Source organism: Equus przewalskii, chromosome 12 (genome assembly GCF_037783145.1).
Source record: "Equus przewalskii isolate Varuska chromosome 12, EquPr2, whole genome shotgun sequence".
Classification (NCBI taxonomy): domain Eukaryota; kingdom Metazoa; phylum Chordata; class Mammalia; order Perissodactyla; family Equidae; genus Equus; species Equus przewalskii.
In genome coordinates, this window is record NC_091842.1 from 20,186,156 (window position 1) to 20,209,100 (window position 22,945).

The 22,945-nt window shown below is 53.3% G+C and overlaps 2 protein-coding genes across 11 annotated transcripts; one reads left to right on the forward strand and one right to left on the reverse strand.

Moving 5' to 3' along the window:
• Nucleotides 1-828: 828 nt before the first annotated feature.
• On the forward strand, nucleotides 829-18,627 carry TAOK2 (TAO kinase 2). Of its 10 annotated transcripts, none has more exons than XR_011524770.1 (20): nucleotides 830-967; nucleotides 4,027-4,193; nucleotides 4,381-4,452; nucleotides 4,548-4,649; nucleotides 5,156-5,201; nucleotides 5,333-5,429; nucleotides 5,580-5,693; nucleotides 5,799-5,890; nucleotides 8,017-8,110; nucleotides 8,210-8,291; nucleotides 9,078-9,245; nucleotides 9,402-9,683; nucleotides 9,884-10,045; nucleotides 11,548-11,913; nucleotides 12,000-12,203; nucleotides 12,544-12,783; nucleotides 15,937-16,149; nucleotides 16,860-16,967; nucleotides 17,104-17,286; nucleotides 17,372-18,627. XR_011524770.1 is itself a non-coding variant. In XM_070568086.1 (19 exons), the coding sequence occupies exons 2-19, from the start codon at nucleotides 4,062-4,064 to the stop codon at nucleotides 17,891-17,893; spliced, it is 3,171 nt and encodes a 1,056-aa protein (XP_070424187.1). In that variant the 5' UTR covers nucleotides 829-967; nucleotides 4,006-4,061; the 3' UTR covers nucleotides 17,894-18,627. The 10 variants fall into 10 exon arrangements, 8 of the variants coding, with proteins under 8 accessions (XP_070424187.1, XP_070424188.1, XP_070424183.1 ...); XR_011524771.1 differs by having other exon boundaries at nucleotides 9,420-9,683; XM_070568086.1 differs by lacking the exon at nucleotides 16,860-16,967 and having other exon boundaries at nucleotides 829-967; nucleotides 4,006-4,193.
• Nucleotides 18,628-19,642: 1,015 nt separating this feature from the next.
• Nucleotides 19,643-22,381, reverse strand: HIRIP3 (HIRA interacting protein 3). The gene is made up of 7 exons (XM_008514256.2): nucleotides 22,246-22,381; nucleotides 22,048-22,168; nucleotides 21,814-21,928; nucleotides 20,559-21,568; nucleotides 20,290-20,458; nucleotides 20,109-20,207; nucleotides 19,643-20,025 (listed from the first exon to the last, which is right to left on the reverse strand). The coding sequence occupies exons 1-7, from the start codon at nucleotides 22,308-22,310 to the stop codon at nucleotides 19,862-19,864; spliced, it is 1,743 nt and encodes a 580-aa protein (XP_008512478.2). The 5' UTR covers nucleotides 22,311-22,381; the 3' UTR covers nucleotides 19,643-19,861.
• Between the last annotated feature and the right edge of the window lie 564 nt (nucleotides 22,382-22,945).

The following is a 22,945-nucleotide window of genomic DNA, read 5'->3' on the forward strand; positions in this document are numbered from 1 at the left end:
GGGCTCCTCCCTCCAGCTGAGCCTTTCTCCCCTCCTCCTCCCACCCAGGGTCCGCGTGGCGGGGCGCGCGCGCACTCTGGCTCGTTGGCTGCCCGTCTCCCATGCCGCAGCAGTAAGGAGGGAGGGGCGGGGCTGTTTCCTTTGGGGCCCCGCCCCCTCTGCCCGGGCGTACCTACCGCGCCTGCGCCCTCCCGCCCGGTCTCCATCTTGGAATTGGGAGGAAGAGGGAGAGGGAGACTGGGACGAGACCGGGCTGTGGTGCGGAGAGAGGCTGAGACTGAAGAGAGGGAGAGAGGGCGCGGGGACCGCCCATAGCCATAATCTTTCTGCTACCCTCAGGAGAGAAAAGGGGAAAGGGAGGAGGCCTGCGCGGGAGTGGGGGCTGTCACCGTCGGACCCTGGCGTGAGAGGGGCCGTGCGGCCGAACGTCCCCGGGGTGGGCCCCCTGTCGGTGGCCGAAGACCTGGGTCTCAGGCCCTTCCGTCCCGAATTTCCGGGCTTGACCTCTCGCTTCTCAAATATCCGGGTAGCAACCCCTCAGATTCCAGATATCCCGGACTTGGGTCCCAACCTCTCTAAACCTGGGGCTCTGTTTCATAGGATCTCGAATACCTGGGGTTCAGGCCCCTGCGTGCACCGGTATCCGGGGTTCATTCCCCACGCGTTCAAATACCAGATTCTGCCTCCCTCCGTTCAAATATCTGGGGTTCAGACCCCACAATCAGAAATCCGGGATTCAGCAACTATCGCCCTCGAGGAGGAGGAGGACTGGACCGCGAGGTCAGATCAGGTTGTCACCCCCTCCCCTCCAGGGGAGGCTTCCCGGGCCCGCCCCTCAGGAGGGGCGAAAGCCGAGGAAGAGGTGGCAAGGGGAAAGGTCTCCTTGCCCCTCTCCCTGCTTGGCAGAGCCGCTGGAGGACCCCAGGAGGAGGCGGAGGCGCTGGGGCATCATAGTGACCCCTACCAGGTGAGACACGGGGTACAGGGGCGCGGTTCCCTGTGTCTAGCGTTGAGAAGAAAGGGTACCCCTTTCTGAGAAGCTGGGCCTGGGTGGGCCCTCTCCTCAGGACGGGGGAGCCCAGCTGGACCAGTGGTCAGCCTCTGGCTAGCCTTGCCTTCTGGGGCCACCCTGTTCCCCTTCCTCTTCCCTTCATTATGTCTGGTTGATGGGGGACCTCAGGTGACAGGGTCTCTTATGTCACCGAGGGTCACGCCCTAGGGTGCTTGAGCTAATCAGATGGGTTTGCACCCTTCTGGTCTTCTCCGTGTTCACTTTGTCCCTCACAGCTACCTCTTCTCCAGGCTTATACCCCTTTTTCCTTATTGCTCTGGGTGTTGATTCCCATGCTTCTGATCCCCATGGTGCGTCTGCTTGCTTATCTGTTTTTTAGGCATGGTCTGTTGGGTTTCTTGTCCATGCTAGCAAGTGTGTGTGTGCGTTTGTATTTAGGGGTGCCTGGCAATATTTTCCCCCAGCTATAGTTGCCTTCCAACCTCTTGCTGTGATGGTATAAATAATCTTCTCCATTTGTCAAGCAATCTATCATTTACAAAGTGCTTTACATCCATTCTTTCATGTGACCTCCCATTCCTCTTGTTGGGGGCTCTTTTATTTCCATCTTTCCATTTTACAGTTGAGGATATTGAGGCCCAGAGAGGCTGCCCGAGGTCACACAGTGGCAGAATCAGGATTTGAACCCAGGTCCTCAATCAAGTCTTGCCCCTACTCCAGACCTGTCTCTTGCCATCTGTTTTCTTCTGTGCCTGGGCTTGGCCAGGGGTCCAGAGGAGAGTGAGTTGGGGTGAGATTTAAGAATGACAGGGACAAGAGCTTCCTTTTTAGGAGGGCTGTGCTCAGAAGCTTTTCCTGATGGGAGGCTCTGGCTCCTGCCTTCTGCCTCATGGATTTTGCTTTCTGCTGTGGCCTTCATCTTTACCCTTATCCCAGTCTTTGACCTGGGTTCCAAGAGAGCTATCTCTCCTCAAAAATGATAGCCATAGTAGTGTCTCTTAACTGTTAAAGCCCAGCTGCTGAGAGGTAGGACGATCCCCAAAGTATTAAAGCCTTGTTGTGGTGACCCTGGAGGCAGGGAAGGAAAAATCCACATGCTGAGTGTCTGCATAGTGTTCTAAGTATGCGATGTCATTAAAAATCTCAACAGCCACATGCTGTAATCCATTTTACCAAAGAGAACACCAAGTATAGGGAACTTAGTCAAAGCCCTGTTCCTGTACATTACAGATGAAATGTACTGGTAGTGTAGCTTAGGGACAGACTTGGGTTTCCTCATCTGCAGAATGGAGATAACACTGTCTGTTTTAGAAGGTGGTTGTGATTTAGCACAGACATTGGTAGTCGGTCAAATGTTCGTTGATATTTGAGGAAGAGGCCCCATGTGATGTTTTGCTGGCATCCCTTACATGTGACCTGGGGTCCTGTGCTGGCGTTCTTGGCTGGGTGGTGGTAAAGAGGTCAGGAAAATTCCTTTGGCAAGTTGTGAGTACCTGCCTTTGTGTGTGGGTGTGTGGTGAGGGTGAGGAGTGCTTGGCAGGGTTGCTGGCGGGAGAGGAGAAAGGGGCCTGCTTTGAGTAGCCTGGGAGCTGCTGAGGACTGGGCTGAGGGCAATCAATCAATCTCCCAGGCTATTCTGAGCCCTCTGCACCCTGGGGGCCCACTGGAGAGGAGGGCTTGCTCCTTGCCCTCCAGCTTCCAGTTGGGCTGAGGAGACAAAATTAACAACATAACAGGAAACAAGGCACGACAGAATATAATTACATGCTAAATTGTTAGGTGCTTTTAAGGAACTAGAACTCTGCCCTGGGAGTCCAGCTCTGCTGAAGCTCCCTTTGTGCCTAAGTTTCAGCAAGTGCTTAGCCAGGAGCCTGGCTTGGGATCCTCTTGGGGGTCTTGGCTCTGATGTCCTGCAGGAGCTTTCTCTGGGTGTTTGGCTGAGTGCTCCTAGGAGCTCTCTCCAAGGGATGGAGTGATCAGGAGAGGCTTACTGCAGGAAGGGGCTGAACTTGGGGTGAGTTGCTGAGAGAGTTATGAGAAAGTCCTGTTCTCTGACTGGAGAAGTTCTTCCTTTCTATGCCTCAGTGACCTCATCTGTGAAGTGATGATCATGACCCTGCCCTGCTTGTTTCATATGCTGTTCTGAAACACAGTGGTGGAGGACCAGCTATGAGCAAGTCACTTAACCTTTCTGAGCCTGTTTCCTCATTTGCAAAGTGGGGGTAATAGTAATACCTCATAAGGTTGTGGTGAGGATTGAATGAGATAATACCTGTAAGGTGCTCACTATACATGCTCAATAAATGCTATTTGTACGCTGCAAATGTCTTGTACCTGTATATGATGTGTACGTGATTGGATTGGACAAGTAAGGCAGCCCAGATCACAGAGATGCCCCCAAAGCCAGGTGCCATTTCTATCCTTGTCCTTCCCATTCTAGATCTCCTCCCTGCCACAGTGTCCCTAATCCTTTTTCAGAGTGAGTCTTCTGGCCCCTCTGGACCAGTACCCGCTTCTAACAATGGCCGGATTTCCACTGCCTCCGGCCTGACCGTTTCCTGCTTTCTTTCAGGGTGTGAGAGTTGGGGGGGGGGGGGTGGTGCCTCCGTGCCAAGGGGAGCAGGAAGGTGCCTGGAAATGTTTGGGGTATGGGACTTGTGGGACAGGACGCTTGGGGATCTGGGGTTCTGGCTGGGAGGCAAAATCTTTGGAGGGGAGAAGTAGTGGTTGTTAGGAAATGGAACTTGTTGAGGGCTGAGGAAGGTGGTGAAGATGCTTAGCTCTCAGTCTTCCTAGCAGTTTTAGGGACTCAAGGGACCCGGCTCCTGTGCTCTGGTTGCCAGGGCAACTTTATTTTTTTGGAGCTTTGTAGTGGTTCCTAATTTCCCCCTGCCCTTCCTCAGCAGTGCTTCCCTCTCGTTGGGAAACTAGAGGAGAAGGCAGAAACTTGAGGGGCCCGTTTCTCTCTCTGAAGTCCCCATCCTTGCTCTCAGGGTCCCATTTCTGTTCTCTAGGTCAGGCCCCACTCTCAGGGCCCCCAGGGGCCACCATGCCAGCTGGGGGCCGGGCCGGGAGCCTGAAGGACCCTGATGTGGCTGAGCTCTTCTTCAAGGATGACCCCGAAAAGCTCTTCTCTGACCTCCGTGAAATTGGCCATGGCAGCTTTGGAGCCGTGTACTTTGTGAGTTGGGGCTTGGGAGAGTAGGGTAGGGCTGGTGATTATATTCTTCCCCATGTGGACTTCCAAAAAGCCCTCTACACTACTCCACCACTAAAGTCTTTCCTGCCTTGTCCTACTGGGCCAGCAAGTCTTACTGCTGCTCAATTCTCGCTGGAGACCTTCACCATCTTCTGGTCTGGTTCTCTAGGCTCGAGATGTCCGGAATAGTGAGGTGGTGGCCATCAAGAAGATGTCCTACAGTGGGAAGCAGTCAAATGAGGTAGGTCAGGCTTGACAAGACTGGGTTAGGGGCAGGGGACCCCAATCTCAAGATGCTGGCTGAGTAAGCCTCTCCCCTGCCTGACCTCCTCCCAGAAGTGGCAGGACATCATCAAGGAGGTGCGGTTCCTACAGAAGCTCCGGCATCCCAATACCATTCAGTACCGGGGCTGTTACCTGAGGGAGCACACGGCTTGGGTGAGCTGGCCCTTTGCCTCTGGCTTAATCTTTGTCCCTACTCAGGCCCATCCTTATCCTGGTCCAGTCTCTTAGGCGGGCTTTGATCAGGGTGCCATTGTAGGGATCTTGGGAAGGAGAAAGTCTCATCCAACTTCTTTAGTGCTCAGACAAACGCATGAGCATCAGTGTCCATCCAGAAGGAGAGGCTGATTTGAAGAGTGAGATAGACTGTTAGCAGTTGGAAAGGGGCACATGGGCTGGAGGAGATGGAGATTGAATGGGGCTTTGAAAGGATTCAGATGAGAGTGGTGGTATCTAGCGCTCTTTCTAGGGGAGGCCCTGACTCTAGGGACTCTCCCAGCACCCCCTTGTTTTCTCAATTGTCCTTCCTCCCTGTCATTACCCCGGGGGCATTGCCTGAGTGGAGGATAGGCAAGGACACTCTCTGTTTTGGATTTCTGCCCAAGGGAGATGGGCCAGGGGTGGCCAGATCTGCTGATCTCTGACCCTTGACTCTTCCTTAGCTGGTGATGGAGTATTGCCTGGGCTCAGCTTCTGACCTTCTAGAAGGTAAGTGACACTTTGGCCAACAAGTGGGAGACGAGAAAAGAGCAGAGAAGCTGTAAGGGAATGGTTAAGGGGAGCGTGCTCCAGTCCATCCTTGAGCTTCCCCAGTTTGATGTTTTACCCTCACTCCCCAGTGCACAAGAAGCCCCTTCAGGAGGTGGAGATTGCAGCTGTGACCCACGGCGCCCTTCAGGGCCTGGCTTATCTGCACTCCCACAACATGATCCATAGGTATAAGCAGCACTGACAATGGCTGGGAGGGGGTGCTCACTACACTACTCCTCATTCAGCTGGGCTACACCCTTTTTGGAAACTGATGCTAAAGCCCCTGCCCAGCCTTCCTGAGACACATGTCTTATCCTTGTGCTTTGCTTCTGGCAGGGATGTGAAAGCTGGAAACATCCTGCTATCAGAGCCAGGCTTGGTGAAGCTAGGGGACTTTGGCTCTGCTTCCATCATGGCACCCGCCAACTCCTTTGTGGGCACCCCATACTGGTGAGTGGGAGTGATGGTGAGGGGGAGAGCTCCCTGGATATTGGGAGCAGGAGTTGGCATGGTCTGGGCAGGTGATTAGCCTCTTTCTCCTGACTATTCTCCCAGGATGGCTCCAGAGGTGATCCTGGCAATGGATGAGGGGCAGTACGATGGCAAGGTGGATGTCTGGTCCTTGGGGATAACCTGCATCGAGCTGGGTAAGGGCATCCTCCTCTCTTCTCCCTCATCCTCTTTTCTCTCTGCTCCTTTCTGTCTCTTACTGTCTCCTGCCCAACCTCTGAGGCCTCTAAGGTCCTGTCCATTTTGACTCTACCCTTGATCCCCAGTACAGGCAGCTGTCAAATCCCGCCAATTCTTAGACCTGAAGATTTCGTAGCATTCATCTCTTCCTGTCCACCACTCTAGTTCTGACTCTTTTTTGTGTGCCATGTACTGTGCTAGTAGATTCTGGAACTATGGCAGTAAATGAAGTTCCTGTCCTCATGGAATTTACATTCAAGTTAGGGAAATAGGCATATTTTCTCTCAATGTGAGAAAAGCTAAATGGAGAAGTTATGGGAGCAGTACAGTCATAAAACAAGGGACTTGACCTAGTTCAGGGCCTAAGGAAATTCTCTTTGTAGCGGAGATATCTACAGTCAAATGCTCTACCCCTGAGCTATACCCCCTACTTGTCAGGGGTTGTAGCGGAGATATCTAAACTAGAACCACATAAGTAATAGTTAGCTGTTGAAGACTGTAGGGAAGAACATTCCAGACAGGTAAGAGCAGGCATGGGGAGCTGAGACTAGCTTCAGTTGTTTGAAATATTACATGTAATGCAAAGAGCAGTGAGTGATGAGGCCAGAGAATTTGGCTCAAATGAGTTCATGAGGCTTTGAGGTCATGTCAAGGTTCTCATCTCTGCCAGCCTACACTATTAAAATACCAATTTAGCGAGATAATGTTTGTAAGGCCTCCCATGCGATGCGAGGCACAGACAGAATAGTTGCCCAAGAAAGAGGTGCCGGTAGTTACTCTTACAGCAACTTCCTGCAGTGATCTTTCCTACCGCAGTCTCTTCTTCTTTGCAGTCTTTCTTATGTCGGAGAGATCTGCCCAAGCTTGGTGCTGTTGTTTCACTCTCCTTCTCAGAGCCATCAGAGGCTCCCCATTGCTTTCAAGACTGAAGCCGTCCCCATCCTTCCTTATACCAAATTAAAGGCTCTGCTTCCTAAAGGCTGACTCTCCCCTTCATGAGCCCCACCCACTTTAGTGTGCCATGAACTTTTCCACTTTCTTGCCTTGGTTTGTATTGTGTCCCCTGCCCAAGGTCAGAGATTTGGACAAGCTCTTTCTGTCCATCTTCACATGTCTACATTTACCATTTGAGGCACAGCCAGACAGGTAATGCAAATATGTAAAGGAAGGCAGGTATAGGAAAAGTCTAGAGCTGTCCATTTTATTCCTAGGTTTTGGTAGAGACACGGATACAGAGAAATATTTCTCTATTAAAAAACCCATCAATACTGATTGTAAATGGCAACTGATACTCCATATCAGAGAACCAATATGGAGAGGATTGGCAAACTGGAGATTGCTATTGCTTAGCTCCAGCCCGTTGTTAATGCAGGAATCCAGGCTCTGGTTCACCAGTCTAATTTTTTAAGAGAAATTGGAAATTTAGATGATTATTATTTGTTATGTTGGAATTTAATTTAAAAATCACTGTTTAGGCCAAAAACATAAACACAAAACATTTGGGCCACAAGAGGCTTTCAACTTCAAATCTAAGGCCAAGCTCCAATATCCCTTTTTCCAGGAGACCTTCCCTGAATCCCCTGCAAACATACCATCCTAAGGGCCCACCAGACACCCAGCTTCACAGCCATTTGCCTGTCTTCCTCTCATCAAACTAATTAATAGTTTGAACTTGATATTACTTGTTCAGTCCTATTTCATCCTCCCTGTTAGACTGGAAGTTCCTTGAGGACAGGGCCTGTCTCTTGTTTTTCTTTATCTTCCCCATAATGCTTAGCAAGTTTTTTGCTCTCATTTGGTATCTAATACATATTAGTTGGGCCGTTAACTGAATACTTCTTTTTGCCTTCTTTGGTACTCTCGCATACGTTATTTTCTTTGATGCCTATTCCACCGTGTGCAAGGGAGAGCATGGGTGTTGCATTTTACAGAAGGAATTAATTGAGATTCTGGGAATTGCTCAGGGTCACACAGTGAGGAAGTCAGGGAGCTGGGGTGTGAACCCAAGTCTTCTGATTTCCATTCCAGTCTCCTCTGCCCACCTGCCACCTCTCACCTTCTTCCCCTTGACCTTTCTCTGTAGCGGAACGGAAACCACCGCTGTTTAATATGAATGCGATGAGTGCCTTATACCACATTGCACAGAATGAGTCCCCCGTGCTCCAGTCAGGACACTGGTGAGGACTGGGATTCCTGGGCTTAGGGGTTAGGCTATAGGGTAAGGCTGCCTGGCTCATGCCCTTGCCACCCCTCCCTCTCCCTCCTGTGACTTCTAGGTCTGAGTACTTCCGGAATTTTGTCGACTCCTGTCTTCAGAAAATTCCTCAGGACAGACCAACCTCAGAGGTTCTTCTGAAGGTGAGAGCTCACTGGTCTAGCATTCTCTCAGAACTGTAGCTTGTTAAGAGTCACAGAAACCCCTCAATGAAATTAGTGATTCCCACTTTTTCCTCCACCAAGAACTTCGTTTGTGAATTCCCACCCCTATCCCCAGTGGACACTATGTTTTGCAAGCTTTTGTCTACCACGCTGCCTTTATTTATTAAGTAATTATTTGTTTTCCCATCTTTTATTAACCAAAGATGTATATAAGCCAGAGCTTCTGGTCATTGTGCGATAACCAGGGTTACCACACTGATCTAATGTAATTCAAGCCAAAAGCCTGTATAGCCTTGTCATGGGTAAATGTATGATTTCCCTTAGGGTTTTTTGAGTTATCAAAAGTAGAGAGGCCCCCATTCCCGTCACAGATACATGGGGGCCTAAGGAGCCCTAGTTGGAAACTGATGTAGGTTGTCTAATTTGACCTACTTGTTTTGTAATTGTGGGATACCTTTTGAGGCCCAGTTAGGCCACATGAGATGTGGGGCATGCAGCACTTTGATAGAGGGCCTGGACTAGAATCTACATCTCCCGACTGTTCTCGCCTGTCAGCCATGGCTAGAAGGATAAGAGACTGTCCGGGAAGTAGAGATTGGGTGGGGAAGATTAATGTGGGAGGAGGGATTTGGACAAGGCCAGCATCCATCCCTGGTGAGCATGAGCCCCAGGGGAGTGCCTCAGGCCAGAGGGAATGCTAAGACCCATGGGATACTCGGGGGTGGGGAGTGCTTGGCAGCAGGCCTCAGTGTTCTCTTCTCCCAGCACCGCTTTGTGCTCCGGGAGCGGCCACCCACAGTCATCATGGACCTAATCCAGAGGACTAAGGATGCTGTGCGGGAGCTGGACAACCTACAGTACCGTAAGATGAAGAAGATACTATTCCAAGAAGCACCCAATGGCCCTGGCACCGAGGCCCCAGAGGAGGAGGAGGTGACCCAGCTTGCCCTGCCACCCTTCTTTACCACCATGTTGTGCTTGCGTCCTAGCAGCTGCTTGGCTTCCCTTCCCCAACCCTCCCCATGCCCTCTGTCTCCTTATACTACCTCATGTACATACCCCTTGTCCTTCCCCTTCCCTGCCCAACAGCCTACACCCTATCCACAGGAGACAGAGCCCTACATGCACCGGGCCGGGACACTGACCAGTCTAGAGAGTAGCCACTCAGTGCCCAGCATGTCCATCAGCGCCTCCAGCCAGAGCAGCTCAGTCAATAGCCTAGCAGATGCCTCGGACAATGAGGAGGAGGAGGAGGAAGAAGAAGAGGAGGAGGAGGAGGAGGAGGAAGGCCCTGAAGCTCGGGAGATGGCCATGATGCAGGAGGGGGAGCACACAGTCACCTCCCATAGCTCCATCATCCACCGTCTGCCGGTATGCAGCTCACCCTGAATAGTAGTCCTGACAGTGGCAAAGCCAAGCCCCAGCTCATACTCAGGAATCACCTGGGTTCCCTGTTGTCCCTCCCAAACATGACTGGTCTTCCTCTAAATCTGACTGGGTCCCCAGGGAACTCCATTTCTGCCTAGTGCCCTCTGAACCTTGGGCATCTCTTCCACCTTCCCTTCCTTTAGGGCTCTGACAACCTGTATGATGACCCCTACCAGCCAGAGGTGACCCCAAGCCCTCTCCAGCCACCTGCAGCCCCAGCTCCCACCTCTACCACCTCTTCTGCCCGCCGCCGGGCCTACTGCCGCAACCGGGACCACTTTGCCACCATCCGTACTGCCTCCCTGGTAAGTGCAGCCATCCTCCCTCATCCTGGATACCCCAAACTCTTTTTCTAAGTCCAGAAATTATTTTCTTTCTGTGGCACATGATTAAGTCCAGTTTCCACCCTCACTTTCTGTTGCTGTCTGTCTCCTTCTCCTCACCTTGACCCTCCCCCATCGCTTCTCCTCCCAACAGACTGTTTTGGTTATGTTGCCCAATGTGGGTGTTCCTAGCTTGGCAAATTCTTACCTAATTTTTGTGACTGGGCTTAAATATTGTCTTCTGGGGTGCCTTTCCAGGCTCCTGGCCAGCCAGGTGCTTCACATCCCTGTGCTGTGGTGTACCTTGAATGGCATTATGACAGGTTTGCTTGATTCTGTGCCCCTGGAGGGCAAGGATCGTGTTCAGGTGTCTGCCTCATGCCAGTGATTGGCTTTCAGGCCCACTCACTTGCCTGTATTTAATCCTTACAGCTCCTTTGGGAGGGAGAGAGTATGATCCCATTTGAGAAATGAGGAAGCTGTGACTCAGAGGGGCTGCTTGCCCAAGGCACTTGTTCAAGCACCTTTGGTGGTTCTCAAATTCTGTAAGCAGGACCTTGGTCCTCTCCTAAAATCAAATCATGGCAGTATTTTTCTCAGTTGACAGGAAAAAGTGGGTAGACTTGTTATAAAACATAGTTTTTCATCCATACTTTTAATAAACCTTTAGATTATGTTCCTGCTTGGCTGCAAGCACCAACAATCCCCTTAGAGGCCACTGGTTGGTCTAGTATGTTCTTATGGCTTCTGCTTATGGCTGGTTGTTCTGCTAGGAAAACTCTTCAGATCCTCTGATGCTTGGTGCTTTGTGCTACTATGCAGTGAGGTGTGTTTCTTCCAGGGGCTTGGCCACCTAGACTAGTTTGGGGTCCACTCACATAGCCCCTTGACAATGAGACCTGAGCTCAAACCTTAGATGAAGACATCCAAGCCCAGTGTTCTTGTTATTCGAACATCTGGTGGCTCAGATCTGGCTCTGTAGTTGGGCTGTAATGGGTCCTCAGTATTTCCTGAAGGTGGAGAAAGCCAACACGTATTGGTAGGGTGTTCTAGACACTGTTACGTATGTATCAGACTTAATCTCCACAGCCCCCAAGAGGAAGTAGTATTGCCCCATTTAACAGATGAGGGAACTGAGGCTTAGCGACAAGGTCACATAGTAAGTGATAGAGCTAGGATTTGGGCCCAGGTCTGTGTGATGCCTCTACTCTTTTGAATTAATCTGAATTGTTCCTGCTTTTATGCCAGGCCCTGTGCTGGACAGCTTTCATCTCATTCAGTCACACCAACTATGAAGTAGACTGTATCTCTATTATCCAGTTGAGGTTGCAGGCTCAGAGAGGTTAAGTGTGAGGAAGGTACCAAATGAGAATTAAACCCATGAATAAAACCCATGTTCTTCACCCATAGAGCACAAAGACTGTGTATATTAATAAAATGGGGTCAGGGCTAAGCCCCGCTTCTCATTCTCTCTTGCATCCCAGGTCAGCCGTCAGATCCAGGAGCATGAGCAGGACTCAGCCCTGCGGGAGCAGCTGAGTGGCTATAAGCGGATGCGACGACAGCACCAGAAACAGCTGCTGGCCTTGGAGTCGAGGCTGAGGGGTGAACGTGAGGAACATAGTGCACGGTTGCAGCGGGAGCTTGAGGCACAGCGGGCTGGCTTTGGGGCTGAGGCAGAAAAGCTGTCACGAAGGCACCAGGCCATTGGTGAGAAGGAGGCGCGAGCTGCCCAGGCCGAGGAGCGTAAGTTCCAGCAGCACATCCTGGGACAGCAGAAGAAGGAGCTCGCTGCCCTTCTGGAGGCACAGAAACGAACCTACAAACTTCGGAAGGAGCAGCTAAAGGAGGTGGGATAGGCCTGCAGCAGTAGGTGGGGCCAATGCTGGGTGAGGCAGGTCCTGAGCTCCCTGTTCTCCCTACTGCCCTTGCCCAGGAGCTCCAGGAGAACCCCAGCACGCCCAAGCGGGAGAAGGCCGAGTGGCTTTTGCGGCAGAAGGAACAGCTACAGCAGTGCCAGGCAGAGGAGGAGGCGGGGCTGCTGCGGCGGCAGCGCCAATACTTTGAGCTACAGTGTCGCCAGTACAAGCGCAAGATGCTGCTGGCTCGTCACAGCCTGGACCAGGACCTTCTGCGAGAGGTAGGCCACCCCATCCGCTGTTCCTCTCCCGAATCCCAGGCACCGACCCTTTTCTATTTACCTCACTTGTAGTTATCTTTCCCCTCTGTCCCCGTTTGTGTTATGCCTGGGCTTCTCCTCAACATCCCTCTTGCTTTTCATGCCTATCAGACTCTGCTAGAGTTCTCTTAGGCTTCTGTTCCCAGGCCAGCCAGGAGCTTGGCTCCCTTATACCCCTCATCCACACCCCTCATCTTTCCACCTTGTGCTCCCTCTACCATGAGGTCCTAGGGCTCTCACTTCCCTGATGCCAATAAGGCTTCCTGACTGGGCTCTGGGCCCTGCCTCTCTTCTGCCTCAGGACTTGAACAAGAAACAGACACAGAAGGACTTGGAGTGTGCATTGCTGCTGCGGCAGCATGAGGCCACACGGGAGCTGGAGCTACGGCAGCTCCAGGCTGTACAGCGCACACGGGCTGAGCTCACCCGCCTGCAGCACCAGACGGAGCTGGGCAACCAGCTGGAGTACAACAAGCGGCGTGAACAAGAGTTGCGGCAGAAGCACGCAGCCCAGGTTCGCCAGCAGCCCAAGAGCCTCAAAGTACGTGCAGGCCAGCGTCCCCCGGGCCTCCCGCTCCCCATTCCTGGGGCTCTGGGACCATCCAGCACAGGCATCCCTAGAGAAGAGCAGCCCTGCTCATCTGGCCAGGAGGCAGTCCTGGACCAAAGAATTCTGGGAGAGGAGGAGGAAGCAGTTCCTGAGAGAAGGATTCTGGGAAAGGAAGGGGCCACCCTGGTGCCAGAGGAGCAGAGGATATTGGGGGAAGAATCAGGAACCCCTATTCCTAGTCCACAACATCATAGGAGTTTGGTTGATGAGGAAGTTTGGGTTCTGCCTGAGGAGGAGTTAGAGGAGCTTAGAGTCCCATCCCTGGCACCCCAGGAGAGGAGCATTGTGGGCCAAGAGGTGGCCGAGGCATGGAGCTTGTGGGGGAAGGAGGATGGGAGCCTCCTGGATGAGGAATTTGAGCTTGGCTGGGTCCAGGGCCCAGCACTGACCCCAGTCCCGGAGGAGGAGGAGGAAGAGGAGGAGGGAGCTCTAATTAGGACCCCAAGGGATCCTGGAGATGGCTGTCCCTCACCAGACATACCCCCTGAACCTCCCCCAACACATCTGAGGCCTGGCCCTGCTAGCCAGCTCCCTGGACTCCTGTCCCATGGCCTCCTGGCTGGCCTCTCCTTTGCAGTGGGATCCTCCTCTGGCCTCCTACCCCTACTACTTCTGCTGCTGCTCCCACTGCTGGCAGCCCAGGGTGGGGGTGGCCTGCAGGCAGCGCTGCTGGCCCTTGAGGTGGGGCTGGTGGGCCTGGGAGCCTCCTATCTACTTCTTTGTACAGCCCTGCACCTGCCCCCCAGTCTGTTCCTACTCCTGGCCCAGGGCACTGCACTGGGGGCTGTCCTGGGTCTGAGCTGGCGCCGAGGCCTTATGGGCGTCCCTCTGGGCCTTGGGGCTGCCTGGCTCCTAGCCTGGCCAGGCTTGGCTCTACCTCTAGCAGCTATGGCAGCTGGGGGCAAATGGGTACAGCAGCAGGGCCCCCGGATGCGCCGGGGCATCTCTCGACTCTGGTTGCGGGCTCTGCTGCGCCTGTCACCTATGGCCTTCCGAGCCCTACAGGGCTGTGGAGCTGTGGGAGACCGGGGCCTGTTTGCACTCTACCCCAAGACCAACAAGAATGGCTTCCGCAGCCGTCTGCCTGTTCCTGGGCCCCGGCGGAGTAATCCCCGCACTGCTCGACACCCACTAGCCCTGTTGGCAAGGTTTTGGGCCCTGTGCAAGGGCTGGAACTGGCGCCTGGCACGGGCCAGCCAGGGTTTAGCCTCCTGCTTGCCCCCTTCAGCCATCCACGCATTGGCCAGCTGGGGCCTGCTTCGGGGTGAACGACCCAGCCGTATCCCCCGGCTGCTACCACGCAGGCAGCGCCGGCTAGGGCCCCCTGCCTCCCGCCAACCACCACCAGGGATTCTAGCTGGGCGGAGAGCCCAAACCCGCCAGTCCCGGGCCCTGCCCCCCTGGAGGTGACCAACTCTAGCTCTTCCCCAGCCCAAATCTAGAGCATTGAGCACTTTATCTCCCACTACTCAGTGAAGTTTCTCCAGTCCCAGTCCTCTCCTCCCTTTTACCCCTCCTTCCTCAGTATGCTTCCCCACCTTACCTCGAGCCCTTTGGACCTCTAGACAGGCAGCCTCCTCCACCGTGGAGTCCGGAAGTTACACTTTATGTCCTGACACTCCTCCCCCACCCTAAGTTATTGCTGTTCTCCCTGTGTGTGTGCTCATCCTCACCCTCATCGACTCAGGCCTGGGGCCAGGGGTGGCAGTGGGTGGGAAGAGTCATGGTTTTTTTCTCTCTTTGATTTTGTTTTTCTGTCTCCCTTCCAACCTGTCCCCTTTCCCCAACCAAAAAAAGAAAAAGACAAACACAAATAAAATATCTGAGCGGAACTGTACTTTTGGCCCAGGCTGCCTCTGTCTGCTTTGTCCTGCCGCCTAGCCTCCCCCGTATGCCCCCAATCTGGACCCTTGGCTCCCAGTTCCATGAACTCTTCACCCCCATCTACGTTATCTCAACCCCTTTCACTCCTCAGCCTCATCCTCTCTGCCTCCATAGCTTCGTTGCACCATGACCACCACCAGCTCAGGGTTCTGGGCCCCTGTTGAGCTTCCACAGAACTTCTTGGTCCTGCAGTTCTCATTTGTGGATTCCTTCCAGAGAGTGCTTAGGTTCTGGGTTCTTTTGTCCTCATCCCCTGCCTTTTATCCCAACCCAATCCCTATGTGGTTCCCTTCTGTCTGGGAACTGAGGTTCTCTCCTGGCATTAGGCGTTACCCTAGAGGGCTGGGGGATGGGACTGCAAACCCTCCACAGTAGTGGGTGGTGAGTTTGAGGGGCCAGGCAGAGAGAGTGGGGGCTGTGGAAATGGGATTGGTGGTGGGCTTGGAGTGGGAGCTGAGTGCGTGAGGAGTCAGGCTGGAATGTGGAGATCTGGTCCGGGTGGCACCTGCTGGCCCCTTGAACTTGTCAGGCCCTTTCTGGCCACCTCCTTTGCCCCTTTCCCTTATGTGGCCCCACATGGAGCCACCCCTTCTTATCCATTTCTCAGCTCAGTGCTTATCCTCCTTTCCTCCCTCCCACCCTGAGGTGCTGAACCTAAGACTTCCTCTGTCTTTTCCTTAGCTCTCTTCTCTTCCGTGGGTGTGTTGTAACTTGGTTTTCTTACTCACTCTTGTGCATATTCTGTATCTGCTCACATGCTTCTTTCTCTAGGTCATATGTTATCCCTCTTTGCATGGTCAAAACTTCTTATGTGCACTCACTACTCTTTAAAAGATTCTCACTTCCCTGTCCATGAACTCTCCTGCTGTTTCTTGTGAGTTTCCCACCTGACTCTGTGAACATGCTCTTGGAACCTGTCTTGTTTTCTTTGCATCTCTTGCCTATTGAGAATCTTCCTGATCTTGCTCAACACAATCCCATCTCTCCATGTCTGTCTGTATACAGCTCCCCCCGCCCCCTCTGTCTAACATGTTTTCTGTTTCTCTCCCTCTCCCTGTCTCTGCTTCTGTCTCCTCTCCTCCTCTCTCTCATCTCCCCTTCTCCCCTGGTTGTTCCTCCTCTTCCTCCTCCTCCTCCTCCTCCTTCTCCTTCTCCTCTCCTCCCCTGCCCCCACCTCCCCTCGGTCCGTCCACTGCATAGTCTAAGGAGCTGCAGATAAAGAAGCAGTTCCAGGAGACGTGTAAGATCCAGACTCGGCAGTACAAGGCTCTACGGGCACACTTGCTGGAGACGACGCCCAAAGCTCAGCACAAGAGCCTCCTCAAGCGGCTCAAGGAAGAACAGACCCGCAAGCTGGCAATCCTAGCCGAGCAATATGACCAGTCCATCTCGGAGATGCTCAGCTCACAAGCGGTGAGGCCTGGGGTCCAGGGAGGGAGCATGGTGGAGGTTGCCTCTGTATTTCCAGCTTAGTTATGGGCAGTGGGAGTCAGGGGGTGTGGACAGAGATGGGATTTTTTGTTCTTGGGAAACTCAGATACTCTCTTAGTATTCTCTGCAATGGTTTTATTATCTCTCTGAAGTATTTTCTTAAGGTCTTGACAAAGCCTGCCTGCCTACTCTACCAAGAACGACCAAGGAAAGAGTGGCTATAATTTTTTCCTGGGCCTGAGTTAGTTTAATGTGTGAACAGGGAGCAAATCAAAATGATTGTGGCCCTCAGGCCGATTTCCTCAGACTTCTGGAGGATTTTAAAGGTTGCTGTTCTAAAAATGATCACACGTAACACTTGGAATGGGCCACTTAAAATTTACACTTAGTGTAAAAAGTAAAAGTGCCCCTGTTCATTGCCATTCCCTCACCCAATCCCACCTCTCAGATGTAACTGTTAATAAATTGCATTTTAGATTTTTTTCTCACCTATTTGGAAAATTATATAAAAATTTTAAACAAAAATGGAATCATACATTACATACTGTTCTCTAACTTCTATTCCCACCTAATATTTCTTGGACATCTTTCCATATCGTGCACTTATCTCATTTTTTTTAACAGCGTAGACTTGCCCACGGTATGAACATACCGTAATTTATTTAACCCATCCCTTATTGGTGGACATTTAGGTTGTTTCCAGTATTTTGCTATTACAACGCTTCAGTGAACACCTTCAAGCACATGTGCAAGTATACCTGGGGGATAAATTCCTGGAAGTGTAATTGCTGTGTCACAGGGTATGACGACCTTTCATTTTGATAGATGTTGAGGCTGGCTGCTTCTTGAAACCTTAGGGTCCAGGCCTACCTGGGGCAGGGGAGGATGTGGGGGTGAAGGAGGAGGCCCCTAAAACTAGTTCCTCCTATTCTCCAGCTGCGGCTTGATGAGACCCAGGAGGCAGAGTTCCAGGCCCTTCGTCAGCAGCTTCAACAGGAACTGGAGCTGCTCAATGCTTACCAGAGCAAGATCAAGATCCGCACAGAGAGTCAACATGAGAGGGAGCTACGGGAGCTGGAGCAGAGAGTAGCTCTGAGGCGGGCACTGCTGGAGCAGCGGGTGAGAGGGCTCAGCCTCTAGCACAGGGTGGGGAGGGGAGCCCCCGCTGCCCCCGACTCTCTAACTTCTGTTCTGGGTGCCCCAGGTGGAGGAAGAGCTGCTGGCCCTGCAGACAGGGCGCTCCGAGCGAATCCGGAGTTTGCTCGAGCGGCAGGCCCGTGAGATCGAGGCTTTCGATGCTGAGAGCATGAGGCTTGGCTTCTCCAGTATGGCTCTGGGGGGCATCCCAGCTGAGGCTGCTGCCCAGGGCTATCCCACTCCACCCCCTGCCCCTGCCTGGCCCTCCCGTCCTGTTCCTCGTTCAGGGGCACACTGGAGCCATGGTCCTCCTCCACCAGGCATGCCACCCCCAGCCTGGCGTCAGCCCTCTCTGTTGGCTCCCCCAGGTCCCCCAAACTGGCTGGGGCCCCCAGCACAGAGTGGGACACCCCGTGGTGGAGCCCTGCTGCTGCTAAGAAACAGCCCCCAGCCCTTGCGGCGGGCAGCCTCAGGGGGCAGTGGCAGTGACACCGTGGGCCCACCTGCTGCCGCAGTGCCTGGGCCTCTGAGCCGCAGCACCAGTGTTGCTTCCCACATCCTCAATGGTTCCTCCCACTTCTATTCTTGAAGTGCAAGGGTGGATGGGAAGATGAATGGGGCAGGGGCAGGGGCAGGGGCAGGGGTGGGTGGAGCCTGATCCTGGAGGGCTGTAAGCTCCAGGCCCACCCAAAGGTAGGGGATAGGATGTTGGCTCCAGCTCCCCTCAAACCTCATCTCATGAGCTTCTTGGGCTGGCCAATGGCCCAGGGCCAGCTTGGGCATAGGTGCCTCAAGGCTGACCAGGAGCCCCTGCCTCCCCACCATGGTGCCAGGGTCTCTCTCCATCACAACTTCAGGAAAGGAGAGAGATGTGCGTGTCAAATATTCATCTAGTCCCCTTGGGGAGGGGAAGGGTGGGTCTAGATCTATTATATTCAAAGAAGTATACTACCCCCTGCAATGGGGCCATCGACTGGGGTCGCCAGGCCCCCCAGACCTGGGATGTGGCAGAGCAGGTCTGGGGCCTGGGGTGGGGAGAATGGGAGATAAAGGCCTTCCTAGGAAAGAAGGATCAGGATGGGGTCTGGGATCAGGATGCCTGGGTCTCTCCATTCCCCTGTTGCTGTATGACGTCCTGTGCCGTCTTGTCCTTTATCTTTTTTTTTTTAATTGAGATCAGAGCTGGGGCAGGGGACCAAGGGAAGGACCAGGGAAGGGGCTGCTCCCAGGCCTGGGGGCAGTCATGGGAGCCCCTCCCAAGCTACGGGGCTGGCACAGAGCCCCACAGCAAGCTTTTAATAAACTGTTGGTTATTCTAACAGATACCAGGACTCACCCTTTCTGTCTTAAGGTGTGTATTAAGGACTGTTGGATGGCAGGTGATAGTGTTACTTTTATGTATATATTTGTTTGTTTATTTTAAAGAAGTATTTAAGTATCTTGTTATTGTATAGTTTGTAATTTTTTTTTTGAGGAAGATTGGCCCTGAGCTAACATCTGTGCCCATCTTCCTCTAATTTTTTTAATATGTGGGACACCTGCCACAGCATAGCTTGAGAAGCGACGCACAGGTCCACACCCAGGATCCAAACCGGTGAACCCCGGGCCGCCGAAGCAGAGCGTGCAAACTTAACTCCTGCATCACCGGGCCGGCCCTAGTGTTAGTTGTATTTAAAGAGAGAATGTATTGGGCCGTGTAACTAAAAATTTCAGTGATTTTAATGCCTCTCAGGCATGACTGAATCCAGAGCCTCAAAGGAGGTCATCAGTGTCTTGACCTCTTCTCCCCTTTGCTTTGGCTTCAGAGATTTTCAGAAGGTTCACTTCACACACAGGTCACACACGGGCCCCTGGCAGCTCCAAGCTTACATCTCAACAGCAAGAATTCCAGCAAAGTCCTGAAGTGCCTTCATTGGCTCAGTCTGTAGCCAGAGGCCTGGGGTGCTCTAATTGATCAGATTAGGTCCCAAACACACCCCTTTAAGGCTGAAAGAGTGGGCCGATGGACTAAGTGGCTATTTCCAGAAGAGGTAAGGAAGACACCAGCTGTCCGCAAGTCATTTTGTTTTGTGCTGCACATTCTTAAGGCCAGTTATTTGGATCCTTCTCCCAACTAGGCATTAGGTTATCAAACACAGTGAAAAGCAGGGTGATCAGAGGGGCCCGCTGGTCAGGCTGAAGGAAGGAGGATAGGAGCCTGGTGTTAGACTGAATGGCAGGGTCTGAAGGCTGGAACTTTGGAGAACTTTGGGAAAATGAAAGGATATCAGACCGCAGGGGACAGTGGCTACGTCTCGGCTTCCTGGCCCAAAGTACAGAGAGTGAGAATGCCAGGCAGTTTTGATGAGGTGATTCAAACACTCCTTTATTGAGTCTTAAAAAACAAACACCTTAAACACGAGGCTGAGAAGTAGGATCCCAACAACTTATGTCCCTAGGGGCTGCAAGTCTTCTCTGAAGAAAGCTGCTTCTGCTCTGTGCAGGCACAGAGTTGGGGGTGGGGGTGTTTTATATGTTGGCTACAAGAGGGAAGTCCCTCCTGGAGGAGGGAGGGAGTTCAGTTACTCTCACCATCACTGCTGATGATGCCCCGCAAATGTGACCAGTCTGGGGGTGGGGGATGGGGCTGCTCCTCCTCTGAGTCCAGGGTCCGGCGGTACAGCTCCCCTGGGGGTGCTGCTTCTCCTGAAGGGTTCCAGGCCGTGCGTCTGCGTGACCGGCCTAGGGGGAAGGAGAGGTGGGAGATTAGTTGCCTAAGAGTTCAAGCCACATCTGCTCCTGGGGAGTGGGAGGAAGCCCCTCACCTGAACTGCTGATGATGTTGGTAATATCCAAGGAGGCCACCTCGGCTGCCTCCTCCCGCTGCTCCTTCAGGGCTCGACACTTCTCTAAGGAGGGGTTACCTGGGGCAGAAAAGGTTCGTGATCTTCCCTCCCCAGCAGCCAAGGCCCTCTCCTGAAGCCCCCAGGGCACATCCAGCCTCACCCTTCATGCCCAGGGCTTCCAGCTCTGCCCGGAGGACACTCAGGCACTCCTTGTATGAGCGGCAGGAGCCCAGCAGCTTCTTGTAGTTGCGATGGGCACCACAGGCCCGAATGTAGCGCTTTAGCTTCCTCACAGCTGGGTGGTCCTCACCGCGACAACCAGAGCCAGCCTGGCAAGGAAAGACAGCAGCTGAAAGCCAAGTCTTCTGAACTTGAGCTAGGGTCTCCCTCTTCCAGAGTGGTGGCCTCCCATTCCATCTTCACCCTTACCTTCCTGCCTTTGGGTTCTGGACTGCCATCTGCGGAGGAGGAGCTTTGTGTCCTGTCTTTCTTGGAGCTCTTCTTGGAAGAACGGTTCTTTCTCTCCCCCTTAGGGCTACCCCCTGCCTCACTGTCAGTTACCTCCCTCTCCGAGTCACTTGCCTCACCATTGATACCGCCCATGTTGGCTGTCTTCCCAGTGCCTTTAGCAGTTGGTTTCATCTTTCTCCCGCTGTCTTCCCCATCCTCACTGCTTCCACTCTGCCTTTTGCCACCTTTCCACTGGCTCTTGTCTTTGCTCTTCCTCTGCACTGGGGGCTCTTCATCTCCCCTGCTCTTATTCCCACTGTCTGCTGCTGCTTTTTCCTTCTCTTCCTCTTGGTCCCCCAAGTCTCCCAGCAGTCTCGCTGCCCTGCTTTTCTGCTTATACCTCCTCTCCTCCCAAGCTGACCTTTTCCCTCCATTATCCCAGGCTCTGGGTTTCCAATCTTCCTCCTCTTCCTCTCTGTTCTCTTTCTTCTTGGCAAGGGTCTCCTCCTCCTCACTCTCCTTTTCACTTTCCTTTTCACTTTTAGCGCCTTTCTCTCCCTCAGCCTTCTTTCTCATTCTCTGGGCAGGTTCCTCCTCACTGTCCTCACTCTCCTCCCTGGCCTGCTTCCTACTGGCCGAGGCCTTGCTTAGTGCCTGCTTGTTCTTTGTCACAAGTTTCTTCCTAGTCCTGCCTTTGGCCTCCTTTTCCTCCTCCTCCTCTTCCTCACTGCTCTCTTCCTTCCAGACCTTACTTGTTCTGGCAGAGCCCTCTTCCTCCTCCTCCTCACTTGTCTCCTTCACCTCCTCCCTCTCTAATCCAACCTTTGCAGTCGGGTCCCTCTGCTGTTCTTCCTCATCGCTGCTCTCAACTGCTTTCTTTGAGGCTTGCTTTGGACTCTCCTCCTTGGCTGGACTGATTGCTGCTGCTGCCATCCCATTCTTTGCTGGGGAGCCAAAGCAGTCTGGACTGGAGGCTGCAGAGCTGGGCTCTGGAATGTAGAGAGAAGACAAGGTTGGGACAGGTTCCTCCTATCCCTTCCCCCTCCACTTGGGATAGGTTGCCTCAAACCCTGCTCTGACAGCTGGAGGGAAGGGGAGCAGGAAACACAGCCATGGGCCCACCCTGTTCCTGGTATCTGACTCACTGGCCTTGCGCCCTCACCTAATGCCTTGGGACGTAAAACATGCACAATAAATACTTTTTGAATGAGCCAACTATATAGAAGGCACTAACCTGACTCCGAATCGAAACGGAACCTTTTTCGCTCTGAATCACTGCAGGGGATGGGAGGCCTCTTCACCTTCTTGGCAAGGCCTAGCCTCTCTTCTCTGGCACCGGTTTGATCAACCTGTGTGTGCATCAAGAGAGCAAAACGTGTACCAAGGTTGTGTTCCGTCCCACCCTCCCTGAGGCCCCTCCTCCTCGGCAACAAACCCCACCTCCCGTGGCCCAGGCTCGCGCCCACACCTGCATCTTCAGCAGCTCCTCCTCCACTAGCCGCTTCAGCGCCTGCTTCTCCTCGGGTTCCAGGTGGTCGCGGCCCGTGTGAGCCAAAAACCTCCGCCGCACGATGGAGTGCGTGAGCGTGCTGGGGAGACATGTGTCAAGACGGAGTCCCCGTCCCGCCCCTGCCCTTTCCAACCCCAACTTGAACCGCCAGTGCACCTGAGGTCCGGCCGGCCTCGGAAGAAGCTACGGGCGAACTCCTGCATCTCGTTCTCCCGCGCCATTTTGCTCCACCTGGGATTGGTGGCTCCCGCCTTTTTTTCTTCTCGGCTTCCGTCAGCGCGGTTGACAGGAGTTTGCGCACGCGCAGTGTCGTGGCGCCCTGAGGCAAGGGACCGTTGGGAGTCGGTCGCTGGTCACTTGGACGGAGAACTGTAGAAACTTGCTTTCTCCGGGCAGTTGGAGGGTCTCGTGGCTCTTTCCTTTCGTTAGAACGAATCGTTTTTAAAGTTCTCATTAGAAACCAGTTCGGCGCCGGCAACCTTTGGGTGTAACGTAATCAACCCGCGACGCTGCCTCCGTCCGTGGTCACGGGCACCATCTAGGCCGCTGTGGTTTCTAAAGACAGAAAAAAAAGGGCATCCTCCCGTGGAGCCTGGGGAACCCTGGGGGAAAGTCTTCTGGTTTCCAACCGCTAAGCACTGTTAGAGTCAGTGAGGGCGGCCACCAGCGTCCGCCATCTTTGTGACGTTATCGCGTCGCTGCGACGCCATCTTCAGCGTAGCCCCTCGAAGCAAGATTCCTTTCCCAGTGTTCCCTAAGAGGGCAATCCGTGTGGGTACGATCGGTGGGTGCGGGGTACGCCGGGAGTTGTAGTCCCAGCGGACGCTTCCTTGCATAGTCTCCGGAAGTGAAGGCG

Coding starts and splice junctions, on each gene's coding strand:
- HIRIP3 (XM_008514256.2), bottom strand. CDS start 22,310: ATGGCGCGGGAGAACGAGATGCAGGAGTTCGCCCGTAGCTTCTTCCGA. Junction 21,929..22,047: donor AGGAGCTGCTGAAGATGCAG/GTGTGGGCGCGA, acceptor ATGCACACACAG/GTTGATCAAACCGGTGCCAG. Junction 20,208..20,289: donor GGAAGCCCTGGGCATGAAGG/GTGAGGCTGGAT, acceptor TTTCTGCCCCAG/GTAACCCCTCCTTAGAGAAG.
- TAOK2 (XM_070568082.1), top strand. CDS start 4,062: ATGCCAGCTGGGGGCCGGGCCGGGAGCCTGAAGGACCCTGATGTGGCT. Junction 9,246..9,401: donor AGGCCCCAGAGGAGGAGGAG/GTGACCCAGCTT, acceptor CCTGCCCAACAG/CCTACACCCTATCCACAGGA. Junction 9,684..9,883: donor CCATCATCCACCGTCTGCCG/GTATGCAGCTCA, acceptor CCCTTCCTTTAG/GGCTCTGACAACCTGTATGA.